The following is a 13,612-nucleotide window of genomic DNA, read 5'->3' as shown; positions in this document are numbered from 1 at the left end:
AACATTGTTCTAGAGCACTAGCTATTGACTTGCTGATTGGTCTGTGTTTGTGATGCACGCCCACCTGCTTAATCATCAGTTTACTGTTTAAACCATTAAAAAGGAGAATCTAAAACAGTTGTTTTCCTTTCTGAGATCCCACAGAGAACGCATGGTGAGACACACAAAAAGGGTTAAAGAAAACAGACAAAAAGACATGTTTGATACCAAATTTATAACTGTTATCCTCATCAATACAACTCAGCCCTTCTACCAGTGTACAAAAGCCTTCACACCCAGTAGCTCTCCAGGACCAGAGTTGGAGTTGATCCCTGGTCTATACTATAGCGCCTAGTGGCGCCCTGGACCAGAGCTAACTGACACAGTGTCAACCAAGAGTCTATTCAGAAAAAGAAAGAAATCCTCAGTTTGTTTAAGACATAATTCACTGTACAAATCTAATGAAAGAAACATGAACAATTATATTTTCATGTCATTCTTTAAAACGTTGAAAATGTTGAATCATGATACAAATATAAACTATTTAGGATTTTACAATGGGTGTGATTGAACACTGGTTTGGACAGGTTGTTAACTCAGGAATGTTTCAACTTTACACAAAGATAGAATGGTTAACTTTGGATTCAAAAATCTACAACCACATATGACCATGTCACATTTAGAACAGAATTTAATGTATTCAATTACCCATCTAAGAATTGACATGACAAAATCTTCAAATAGACAGGGTAGTAAACATCACACCAAAGTAAACCAGTGGTCAGCATTAGAACGATACAATTCCTGAACAAATTCAGTAATATTTGCCAAACAGATGTGTAGACCACTTAGGTGATAAATGCTTAGACAATGGTCTTGTATTGCTAAGAATTCAACAGATTGTCTGTCGTTCATCTTGTCAGAAGTACTAAAGCATGAAAGTCTCTGGAAATAAGACTGAAGATGAATCAGTCATCCACAAAGCGCCATCAGTTCCAGCTTGCTATTGGCTAGCTCATGATTTTATAAGGAAGTATTGCGACCATCAACCAACCAGATTGCAGATTAAAAGACTGACAACACACCTTGACACTTTCTAGCAATGTTTATTCCTTTATCATTTTCCCTGCATCCCATAATCTCTTATTTTGTCATCATCTTACTCTACTAGAGGTCAACTGTACATTGTTTTTCCAGCTTCTAATTGTTAATTACATTGTTTCTTATTCAGGAGTGGTGTTTAAAAAAAAAAGGTGGAAAACCCCTAAATTATCACATGATGAAAATCATGAAATCACAACCAATAACACTTTCACGTGTGTGTGTGTGTGCGCGCACGTTTGGAGAGAGCAAAAGGGAGACAAAAAGGAGGAAGGAAATATGTGGTTTATAGGTTACTGAAGAGTTCATTCCTCTTGCGCCAGTCCATGGCAGGGACTTTCTTGGCTGAACGTTTCTGGTGAGCCCTCTCCTTGGCCTGAGCTAGAGACATGCTGAGGGCTAGGCCTGCATCAGACTCCTTAGCCGGAACCACCTGGATTTGTACGTGCAAGCAAACACACACACACACACACCCACCCACAGAGAGAGAGAGACACAGAGTTACTCATTAGATATTCCACTGACAAAAATGTTCACCGCTGGGGGCAGCAGTAGCCTAGTGGTTAGAGCGTTGGGCCAGTAACCGAAAGGTTGCTAGATCGAATCCCTGAGCTGACAAGGTAAAAATCTGTTGTTCTGCCCCTGAACAAGGCAGTTAACCCACTGTTCCTAGGCCGTCATTGTAAATAAGAATTTGTTCTTAACTGACTTGCCTAGTTAAATAAAGGTTAAATTAAAATAAATAACACAGTCTTGTATAACTACCCTTGTGGGGACACGATTCAGTCCCATTCAAAATCCTATTTTCCTTAACTGTAACCCTAAACCTAGCTCCTAACCCTAAACTTAACATTAATTCTAACCTTTACCATAAACCCCCTACAAATAGAATTTTACCTTGTAGGGACTAACAAAATGTCCCCAGTTGGCTAAATGTTTGTTTACTTCTGGTCTCTTACAAGTATAGTTAAACACGTACACACACACACACACACACGTACACACACACCTCTGGTGGAGGGGTGCTGGCAGTGGCTGTTGGTAGAGAGCCAGTGGAGGAAGCGCTGGATGTAGATGAACTGACGGACACCTTAGGCTTTACCCCAACCTGTAGAGATAGAGGGACACACATTAGAAACACCTTATAGTTCACCTGCATCACACACACCAGATAAACACACCTATGAAACACACATTCCAGTACATTGAAATCACACCAATCACCAGCGGCCACAAGGGGTCAGGATTCACCATGCAGTGCCCTACTCACAGCAACCTGTGATTCAATCAACTGGTTCTGACAACAACACTGATCACTGTGTGCAGTCTTATTTGCTGCTGAATATTGACTTTACCAGCACTTGCTCAGAACCATTGAGATGTGCTGTGTGCTTTTGTTCTCTACTCTCAGCTTTATAGCTCTGAGTCAGTGTGAGTGGGAGTGAGCAAGATGGCTAATTATCTGACTAGCTCTCGTCCATCTCATCTCATTAACAGAATTACCAGTAGGCTTCAGGAATTATAGAGGCTCGCAATCCCATGCTCCCTCAGGGCTGGGCAGAGAGCACACTGGCTCACTATATCCACCACTCTGATTGACAGTTACCATGGCGACAGGGCCAGCCACGATGTCATCGCTACCAATCCCCTATGCTTGTTCCCAGGTGTCATGGCTGCTTTGTCCCAAATGGCACCCTATTACCTATAAAGTAATAGTGTGCTTTTAATCAGAGACAAAATGGGCTCTGGTCAAAAGTAGTGCCCTTTTTAGGGGATAGAGTACCATTAGTGTCCCTACATTAAGCCCGTCTGCTTTCAATGAGGAATGATTATAGTGGATGATCCTACTGACATCACACACCCATCTTATCTAGCCAAAGACTTATTTAGGTTTCTGATTTACCAATTAAATAATTAAAGCTCTGAAATATGTGAGTGTTTGGGAAAGAGAGAGTGAGCGAGACAGACAAGGCGAGCGGATTTGCCTCCACACCACACACAGTCCTCCTCACCTCCTCTTCTGCTTCTCCATCCGACACAGGTTCAGGAAGAGGTCCTAGAGGAAACAGTGGGACAATATTTTGTTTTGTTGACATTGTTAATAAGGAATGGGGACACAAACGGCAGATAAACACCTTATTTGGAACCCCAGTCCTCCCTTCACGCCTGTGCTGTATGAGGTCAGAGGTATTGTTGACTAATCGGACTAATAAATACTGTGGAAATTAGATATCTGAATAAAGGGTTTGACTCCTCTGTCCCGGATATTTAGAGCCCTTTGCTTCCTCCACACCACAGCTGTCACTGTGGACACGGTTGCAATGACTTCATCTTTAAAGAGAAGGCTATTGGCTTGTTCTAGTTCTGATGCCAGCCAGCTAGTCCTCCACCCAAACTTCAGTTTAATCATTAACTTCAACAAGGCTGCTCTGTCTGTGCGAGCATATATATATATATATATATCTCTGTGTCTGTCACTGCGTGCCTGTGTGTGTGTGCGTACATACGCGTCCGAGTCTGTCTGTGTATATATATCTGCCTGCCTGCCTGCCTGCGTGTCCGTCCGTCCGTCCGTCCATCTGCCCGCCCCCGCGTATCACCGCCTGTGTGTCTGTCTTGTTTTCCAATGGAATAGTGTTTATGTGTGTGTACCTGTGAGGTGGGCCTCAGTAGGAATGATGTTGCAGCTGTTGAAGAAAGCCTCTGCCTCATGATCCACCACCAGTAGACTGGTCTCATCTCCCCCAGCCTTAATGGCTGCTACCACCTCACTGTGCTGCATCCCTACTACTGACATACTGTTAACCTAGGGGTGGGGGAGAGAAGAGGAAACAATGTTGTTATTACAGTACAGCTGTCCAGTACATCCACAACAATAACAGAGAGAACAGTGAGACAATAGACTTGATGTGAATGCAGCCATGCTGTGGGTGGTGTAGTGGATAGGGACTATAACACATAGTCCAGTCCTCCCAAGGAGGTTTAAACTGAACTAAATGGTTCGCTGTAGGAACTAAGCACTGCCACAAGACGGAGGACTGCCTGTCGAACTCCAGCGGGAGAAAAGTCAAGAGGTGGGAATACCATCTGGAATCTCTCACAGACTCCCACACTTTGATCAAACAACAGAGCCATTATACACCCTCTCCCTGATCCCATTCCTCCGTGTGTGTGTGTGTATATATTACCATACCTAAGAATGGTAGCTCACAAACATGTCCCTGGTTAGTATAAAGCATTAGATGTAAGCCTTGACCTTTGTTACACACCGTTTGAAGTCAGTGTAACTGGAGCGTAATGCAGGTCAGAGACACTGTTATTGAATTAACTGGTAGTACTACAACATGAGGACCAAGAGCCCCAAAAACAGAATAAAAGGTCAAGGACAAAAGACAGTGTGTGAAGGGAAACAAACACCACAGGCCTTGTATAACCCTCTCTCCCTTACTTTCCCTCTATTTCTACCTCACACACACTTCCCAGTAGTGCATTGCCTAATCCCGGTACTGATCGCCATTACTGAGAGACTGAAAAAAACAGCTTCCATTTCCAGGCCATCAGACTGTTAAATAGTCACCACTAGCCGGCCTCTGCCCAGTACCCTGCCCTGAACTTATTCACCGTCACTAGCTGGCGACCCTCCGGTTACTCAAACCTGCACCTTAGAAAGTGCTGCCCTATAGACATAGAACACTGGTCACTTTAATAATGTTTACATACTGTATTCTCGTCAAAGCTCATCCTAGATAACTACTGCTGTACACACACACACACCTTTCTATTGATATACGGTCCATACACAACATTAAATATTCCGGACTATGACATTGCTCATTCTTATATTTCTTCATTTTTATTTTTGGGGGGAGGGGGGATTTCTGTGTATTGTGTGGTATTACTGCACTGTTGGAGTGAGAAACATAAGCATTTCGCTGCACCGGTTTTAACATCTGCAAAATTTGTGACCAATAAAATGAGATTTTGATTTGACCACTGCCACTGATGTAATGGGATTACAACACACATTCCTCCTCCAGCACATGCCACGTTCCCACCTGTCAGGCAAAACACACACCCCTAAACTGTCTGATTATCACATCAATGCCTACTGTCTGTACAACAGATCAGACAAAGACATCATGTTTGTAAAGTTTATAAGGGTGGACAGACCGTACCAGAAGAGTATCGCCCAGCATTCCTAATCTGGCCTAGAGATGGGGATAAGAGGACTCCTGCTAAGTAGTTGGGTTTATAAAAACGTCATGTACAGATTCGCTGTTTGTGTTGGAGTCCACACACTTTTGTGTGTGTGTGTGTGTGTGTGTGTGTGTGTGTGTGTGTGTAAAGGAACATGTACAGTAAAGACGTACCTGTAATATCTTGTCCTGGGGTTTGAGGCCAGCCTTGTCAGCAGGAGAGTCCTCGTCCACAGCCCTGATGTACTGGCCTGGTTTAGACTTCTCACTGTGCAGGTTGAAGCCATAGCCCGTCGCACCCTTCTTCAGCAAGCACAGACGAGGACGCAGCTCTGCCTTCGATTCCTGCGGACAGACAGAGAAAACAGATCGAGTTAAGCACACAGATCGATGAGCGAGAGAGAATGTCTAGTTCAGCACGTCTACGCTGTTACACGGAGAGAGCAGATCTCGTTACACGGAGAGAGCAGATCTCGCCACTCAGAGGCGGATCCCATCTCGCCACTCAGAGGCGGATCCCATCTCGCCACTCAGAGGCGGATCCCATCTCGCCACTCAGAGGCGGATCCCATCTCGCCACTCAGAGGCGTATTCCTCTACAAATAGATTGTGATTAGCAAAGATAAAAAATAAGCACCCAACAACTCCAAATGATAAAGCAACAGTTGACATGAAATGGAGATATTAAAATCAGGTTAGAATACCATTAGTGTGACAAATATCCAGAGACAGTGTTGTAGCATTGAGCAACCATCCAAAGACCAAGAAGCAAAGTTTGTGTTCTCAATGTATTAAAGAACAGAGGGAACATTCCATGACAGGTTTACGCCACAGAGAGGGATCTGGGAAAAGGAAAATGTCACCCTGTGTTTTATTAGTGGAAATGTGGAACAGAGACGGCTAGCAAGGAAAATAGACATTAACAATATTGGACCAACTGCTGTTAGTAGTTACTGACCAAGCAAGCATAGTGCAGTTTTACTCAATGAATACTATAGTTGCTCCAAGCTATATACTTGCTTCTACATACTATCAAATCTAATTTTATTTGTCACATACGCCCAACACAACAGGTTATTTGTCACATACGCCCAAAACACCTTACCGTGAAATGCTTACTTACAAGCCCTTAACCAACAATGCAGTTAAGAAAAGAGTTGAGAAAATAGTTACTAAATTAACTAAACGTTTTTTTTTTTTTTAAGTAACAATAAAAGAGGCAGGGGGTACAGATTAGTCAAGGTAATATGTAAGGTTGAATGTCAGAAGTTTACATACACCTTAGGCAAATACATTTAAACTCAGTTTCACAATTCCTGACATTTAATCCTAGTAAAAATTCCCTGTTTTAGGTCAGTTAGGATCACCACTTTATTTTAAGAATGTGAAATGTCAGAATAATAGTAGAGAGAATGATTTATTTCAGCTTTTATTTCTTTCATCACATTCCCAGTGGGTCAGAAGTTTACATACACTCAATTAGTATTTCGTAGCATTGCCTTAAAATTGTTTAACTTGGGTCAAACGTGTCAGGTAGCCTTCCACAAGCTTCCCACAATAAGTTGGGTGAATTTTGGCCCATTCCTCCTGACAGAGCTGGTGTAACTGAGTCAGGTTTGTAGGCCTCCTTGCTTGCACACGCCTTTTCTGTTCTGCCCACAAATGTTCTACAGGATTGAGGTCAGGGCTTTGTGATGACCACTCCAATACCTTGACTTTGCTGTCCTTAAGCCATTTTGCCACAACTTTGGAAGTATGCTTGGGGTCATTGTCATTTGGAAGACCCTTTTGCAACCAAGCTTTAACTTCCTGACTGATGTCTTGAGATGTTGCTTCAATATATCCACATAATTTTCCTATCTAATGATGCCATCTATTTTGTGAAGTGCACCAGTCCCTCCTGCAGCAAAGCACCCCCACAACATGATGCTGCCACCCCGTGCTTCACGGTTGGGATGGTAGTCTTCAGCTTGCAAGCGTCCCCCCTTTTCCTTCAAACATAACGATGGTCATTATGGCCAAACAGGTCTAATTTGTTTCATTAGACCAGAGGACATTTCTCCAAAAAGTACGATCTTTGTCCCCATGTGCAGTTGCAAACCGTAGTCTGGCTATTTTGTGGCGGTTTTGGAGCAGTGGCTTCTTCCTTGCTGAGCGGCCTTTCAGGTTATGTCAATATAGGACTCTTTTTACTGTGGATATAGGTACTTTTGTACCCGTTTCCCCCAGCATCTTCACAAGGTCCCCTGCTGTTGTTCTGGAATCGATTTGCACTTTTCGCACCAAAGTACGTTTATCTCTAGGATGAACCAGACTTGGAGATCTACCATTTTTCTGAGGTCGTAGTTGATTTCTTCTGATTTTCCCATGATGTCAAGCAAAGAGGCACTGAGTTTGAATGTAGGCCTTGAAATACATCCACAGGTACACCTCCAATTGACTCAAATGATGTCAATTAGCCTATCAGAAGCTTATAAAGCCATGACATTTCCTGGAATTTTCCAAGCCTTTTAAAGGAACAGTCAACTGACCCACTGGAATTGTGATGCAGTGAATTATAAGTGAAATAATCTGTCTGTAAACAATTGTTGGAAAAATTGCTTGTGTCATGCACAAAGTAGATGTCCTAACCGACTTTCCAAAACCATAGTTTGTTAACAAGAAATGTGTGGAGTGGTTGAAAAACGAGTTTTAATGACTTCAACCTAAGTGTATGTAAACTTTCGACTTCAACTGTAGATGGGGGCAAAGTGACCATGCATAGATAATAAACCGCAAGTAGCAGCAGTGGGGGGGGTTCAATGCAAATAGTCCAGGTAGCCATTTGATTAGCACTGTACATCTATATGTATACACAGTAGGATAATATTGTATCTAAGAGAAGTTCACTGACTCCTGGTTGTCATTGTAAACAAGATTATGTTTTTTAATTCATCTGAAATGAAAGGTTACTTTTAAGAATTAAAAGCTGAACAGTGTGTGACTTGATGTTGTGCGAGAGCTGTGTGGGTGCATGTGTACATACAGTACTGCATGTACGTTAAACTCTGTCTCACGTGAGTGACAAGGCTTCCAGGAGTGACTAGCTGAGCACTGACTGATGTTTAGTATAACGGGCTAATCCAGGAGTGGCCATACGCTGGGTTAAGCATTTAATCCATCTGGAGACAGGCTAACAGCTACATAGGAGATTCTACTGTGTAGCAGCAGGATGGGAATGAGGTCAGCAATACCAGGGCCAGAGAGAGGTTGGAAATCTAACCTCCATGTTGGCACCAATCAAACCCTCTCTATGGCAAACATTCTCATTTAGAACCAGACTACAATACAGTTCATCTTTGACCTTTTGGTGCCAATATGGCATCCATTAGATTTCTAAATCTCAAACAAAGTTTGCCGAATTCTTTAAATATATATGCCTAAACATTAAATGGGATTAGCAAGGGAAGACAGGTAGTCAGATATAGAGGACAAAACGTTGTGAAACAAAAACACCCTGGTTATTAGCGACATCTTAGAGGATGCTGTAATAATGATAAATCCCATTTCAGTCTTACCAAAAGAACAGATAATGGAAAGTTGGAGACATTTTATGACCGGAGGATATATAAGCAATAGTGGAGAACATCATGAGCCCTAATAAAAATGAAGTGTCCCTCCTCCCATTTCCTGATAAAGAGGGTTGTTCCAGAGATTACAGCTGTGTTATTGTTAGTCACCTGTTAATGATTCTCTGTTACCAACAGAGCAACCTTTGCATCCTGATCGGCCACCATGTTGGGTGTCTCCCTGCTGAGGAATACTTGTAGAACATAAAGTCAGGATATATGAAATGGAGACAGTTTGCCTGGGATGAATATGGAAGGTCATTATGTAATGTTTTATTGATTCACACATGGCTTCATAATCATTGACTGTTGAGAAAAACCAACATGGGCAAAATGACAGCTTCAGTACTGAATGAGAAATTATTAGAACTCACAATAGAATGGGTGGAGGCCTGGAAAATCTCATATCCCAGACTGTCATTTCAACAGCAATGATGTCAAACAAACAAGATTTTGAATGTGGGGGAGACACAGTTTGCTGGTTTACACACAGTACACAAAACGCAGAAGAAAGCACCGAGAGCCATCTAAAATCTCTTAGCAGCATGGTTTCTGGAAAGGTGTTTGAAATGGACACCTGAAGGTAATGTGAGCTCTTTAATCCAGTTACAACCACCACCACCACTATAGAGAGAATCAGCCCAAGACACACAGCAGGAGAGCAAAGACACAACAGGCATGTTCACACTGAACCTTAGCCCTAGGCTAAGAGCATCCTTAGAGCCTCAATGTGAAACAGATCAAGAACAATGCCTCAAACTCACTGTCCAATCAAAAGCGGCACTTTCACTTCATTTACATTTGCTCTTGATGCCTGTAATGCTTTCTGCATGTTTGATAAGTAAATTCATACTATAAATCGCTCCTCCATTTCCTAGTTTGCCTAATTTCAGTTTGTGACAAAACATGCAATGTATAGTGTAGAGAATCATTGTATCATCTAAACCGCTGTGTTGTACAGTACCTATTCAATAACCAAAAATAATATATTTTCAGCTGTTTGAAGCTGGTGTACAAAACTGAAAGTCAGACAAAACTAAATTTAAAACGGGAAGCATAGAAATACCACACATAGAACAGATCTACCACTTCTTAGACTTGCTTTCATTGAGAATGACAGAGCTATAACACACACATACATATATACATATGTGAATTTCGTCAAGAAGCCCAAAAAGTTACAAATAGCAGCTTTAATCCTTCCATTTGAGGACAAAAACCAAAATACTTTAATCTGTGCAAAAACATTGGTTGCTATGCTTTAAAAAAATGGTTCCTATGCAGGCTGAGTAACTAATCTCACTTACCCAACTTAAGCAACAATATACAGCTGGAAGGGCAGCAAAGGCTCAGTGTTCCTCTGTTTTCATAGCTTTTCTATAGAAATGTAATTGGATATATCCATGAAAATAATATTGTTGCTTGATTTCACCTATATCAGAAAATTGTTTCCAATGTTCACAACATTATCTTTACAGGGGCGTGATCAAATTTCAAAAGTGAAACAGTAGCCATGATTCTATTAACTTTTTGTAGACATTTAGACAGTTTGCATAGAAAACAGATGTGACAGTTGCCTGTTGCGGTGCATTTCCATTTTAGAAACTTCTGTTGATAAAAACAGATGGAGGTAATGACGTCACACCTAAAAATGTTTACTTCTCCACAAAAACCTACAGTGTCAAATAGAAATGAAGAAGTTGAAGTGTTTACATTACCCATTTTAGGCCAATTGCGCATTAATACATTGGCGATAGCCTGTATGCCCTCCCACCAATCTGTTTCATGTCTCAGGTAGTCCGTGAAAGCCAACATGGATAGAATGCAAGAATGAACAAATATTTGCCAGATTTGAATAATTCTCATGTGCCAACATATTGCCACGGGCCATGGTGAAATTTGTACTCCTGTAGATCTGAAATAACTAAAAAAGGTGAAACTTGCATCCAGCCAACCAGAAAATCTAAACAATTCAGCCATTCTTGAAAGTCAGGACATAGATCCTGCAAAGAAACATCATTTTTATAAACTCAGCAAAAAATGAAAACGTCCCTTTTTCAGGACCCGGTCTTTCAAAGATAATTAGTAAAAATCCAAATAACTTCACAGATCTTCATTGTAAAGGGTTTAAACAGTTTCCCATGCTTGTTCAATGAACCATAAACAATTAATGAACATGCACCTGTGGAACGGACGTTAAGACACTAACAGCTTACAGACGGTAGGCAATTAAGGTCACAGTTATGACAACTTAGCACACTAAAGAGGCCTTTCTACTGACTCTGAAAAACACCAAAAGAAAGATGCCCAGGGTCCCTGCTCATCTGCGTGAACATGCCTTAGGCATGCTGCAAGGAGGCATGAGGACTGCAGATGTGGCCAGGGCAATAAATTGCAATGTCTGTACTGTGAGACGCCTAAGACAGCGCTACAGGGAGACAGGATGGACAGCTGATCATCCTCACAGTGGCAGACCACGTGTAAGACCTGCACAGGATCGGTACATCCGAACATCACACCTGCGGGACAGGTACAGGATGGCAACAACTGCCCGAGTTACACCAGGAACACACAATCGCTCCATCAGTGCTCAGATTGTCCGCAATAGGCTGAGAGAGGCTGGACTGAGGGCTTGTAGGCCTGTTGTAAGGCAGGTCCTCACCAGACATCACCGGCAACAACGTCGCCTATGGGCATAAACCCATCGTCGCTGGACCAGACAGGAATGGCAAAAAGTGCTCCTCACCTACGAGTCATGGTTTTGTCTCACCAGGGGTGATGGTCGGATTTGCATTTATCGTCGAAGGAATGAGCGTTACACCGAGGCCTGTACTCTGGAGCGGGAGGGTCCGTCATGGTCTGGGGTGGTGTGTCACAGCATCATTGGACTGAGCTTGTTGTCATTGCAGGCAATCTCAAAGTTGTGCGTTACAGGGAAGACCTCCTCCTCCCTCATGTGGTACCCTTCCTGCAGGCTCATCCTGACATGACCCTCCAGCATGACAATGCCACCAGCCATACTGCTCGTTCTGTGCGTGATTTCCTGCAAGACAGGAATGTCAGTGTTCTGCCATGGCTTGCAGATGCCTTGGTGGAAGAGTGGGGTAGCATCTCACAACAACAACTGGCAAATCGCATGCAGTCCATGAGGAGGAGATAAACTGCAGTACTTAATGCAGCTGGTGGCCACACCAGATACTGACTTACTTTTGATTTTGACCCCCCCCCCCCCCCCCCCTTTGATCAGGGACACATTATTCAATTTCTGTTAGTTACATGTCTGTGGAACTTGTTTGTTTATGTCTCAGTTGTTGAATCTTATGTTCATACAAATATTTACACGTTAAGTTCGTTGAAAATAAACGCAGTTGAGAGTAGAGGTCGACCGATTAATCGGAATGGCCGATTAAATAGGGCCGATTTCACGTTTTCATGACAAATCGGTAATCGGTATTTTTGGCAACCGATTTGCCGATTTTTTTTAAATAAAAAAAAATACAATAAAAATGTACAAATATTTTTTAACTAGGCAAGTCAGTTAAGAACACATTCTTATTTTCAATGACGGCCTAGGAACGGTGGGTTAACTGCCTTGTTCAGGGGCAGAACGACAGATTTTTACCTTGTCAGCTCAGGGATTCAATCTTGCAACCTTACGGTTAACTAGTCCAACGCTCTAACCACCTGCTTTACATTGCACTCCACGAGGAGCCTGCCTGTTACGCGAATGCAGTAAGAAGCCAAGGTTGCTAGCTAGCATTAAACTTATCTTATAAAAAACAATCAATCAATCATAATCACTAGTTAACTACACATGGTTGATGATATTACTAGTTTATCTAGTCTGTCCTGCGTTGCATATAATCGATGCGGTGTGCATTCACGAAAATGGACTGTCGTTGCGCCAACTTGTACCTAACCATAAACGTCAATGTCTTTCTTAAAATCAATACACAAGTATAGATTTTTAAACCTGCATATTTAGTTAATATTGCCTGCTAACATGAATTTCTTTTAACTAGGGAAAATGTGTCACCTCTGCAACAGAGTCAGGGTATATGCAGCAGTTTGGGCCGCCTGGCTCGTTGCGAACTGTGTGAATACTATTTCTTCCTAACAAAGACAGCCAACTTCGCCAAACGGGGGATGATTTCCATCTGTTTCCGGTCACAACTTGCAGACTTGTTTACGCTGCTGTGCGTTTTTGTTGCCGATCTTACTTTGATACCTGACGGTTTTTTACTTTTTCATTAGCGTATATTTTTACTTTTTCCCCTCACTCAACTTTTTTTCATTCAACTTTTTCACCCCGGAGGTTTTATCTGGACATGGTTCGTCAGGACTTCAAACAGCCGAAGCTAAGTAACATTAACATGATGCCTTCTAATTGCAGTCGTTGTACTTATAATATACAGGAGAACGATCGCCTTACGGCAAGGATAGCTGTGCTGTAAGCCCAGCTTCAGACGCGATCGTTAGGCAAGGGTAATTTCAGTGTAGGAAAGGATGAAACAGCGTCTGTGCCACCAGTAAGTACAGATAGTAACGTTAGTATAAACCCCCTCGCACGGTCCCCGCAGCCGGACATCTTTCTCATGGCTTCTGGAGGGAAACGCTGTAGGAATGCTCAACCGGTGTCGCTTATTCAGCCGACAGAAACTTTCAACCGGTTCTCCCCATTAAGCGAGTCGGAGGCCGAGACTTCTCTGGTCTCTACTCCTCCCGTTG

General features: G+C 42.4%; 1 protein-coding gene across 1 annotated transcript in view; it reads right to left on the bottom strand.

The window, feature by feature from the left end:
* Positions 1–199: 199 nt before the first annotated feature.
* slc9a3r1 (SLC9A3 regulator 1) overlaps positions 200–13,612 on the bottom strand; it is a 46,166-nt gene continuing 32,753 nt past the window's right edge. Inside the window, 5 exon segments of the mRNA NM_001141752.1 lie at positions 200–1,513; positions 2,090–2,188; positions 3,093–3,136; positions 3,733–3,886; positions 5,451–5,621. Of these exon segments, the coding sequence (NP_001135224.1) occupies positions 1,367–1,513; positions 2,090–2,188; positions 3,093–3,136; positions 3,733–3,886; positions 5,451–5,621 (615 nt within the window). The 3' untranslated portion in view covers positions 200–1,366.

Source organism: Salmo salar, chromosome ssa01 (genome assembly GCF_905237065.1).
Source record: "Salmo salar chromosome ssa01, Ssal_v3.1, whole genome shotgun sequence".
Lineage (NCBI taxonomy): Eukaryota > Metazoa > Chordata > Actinopteri > Salmoniformes > Salmonidae > Salmo > Salmo salar.
This window is presented reverse-complemented; position numbering and strand designations above follow the sequence as displayed.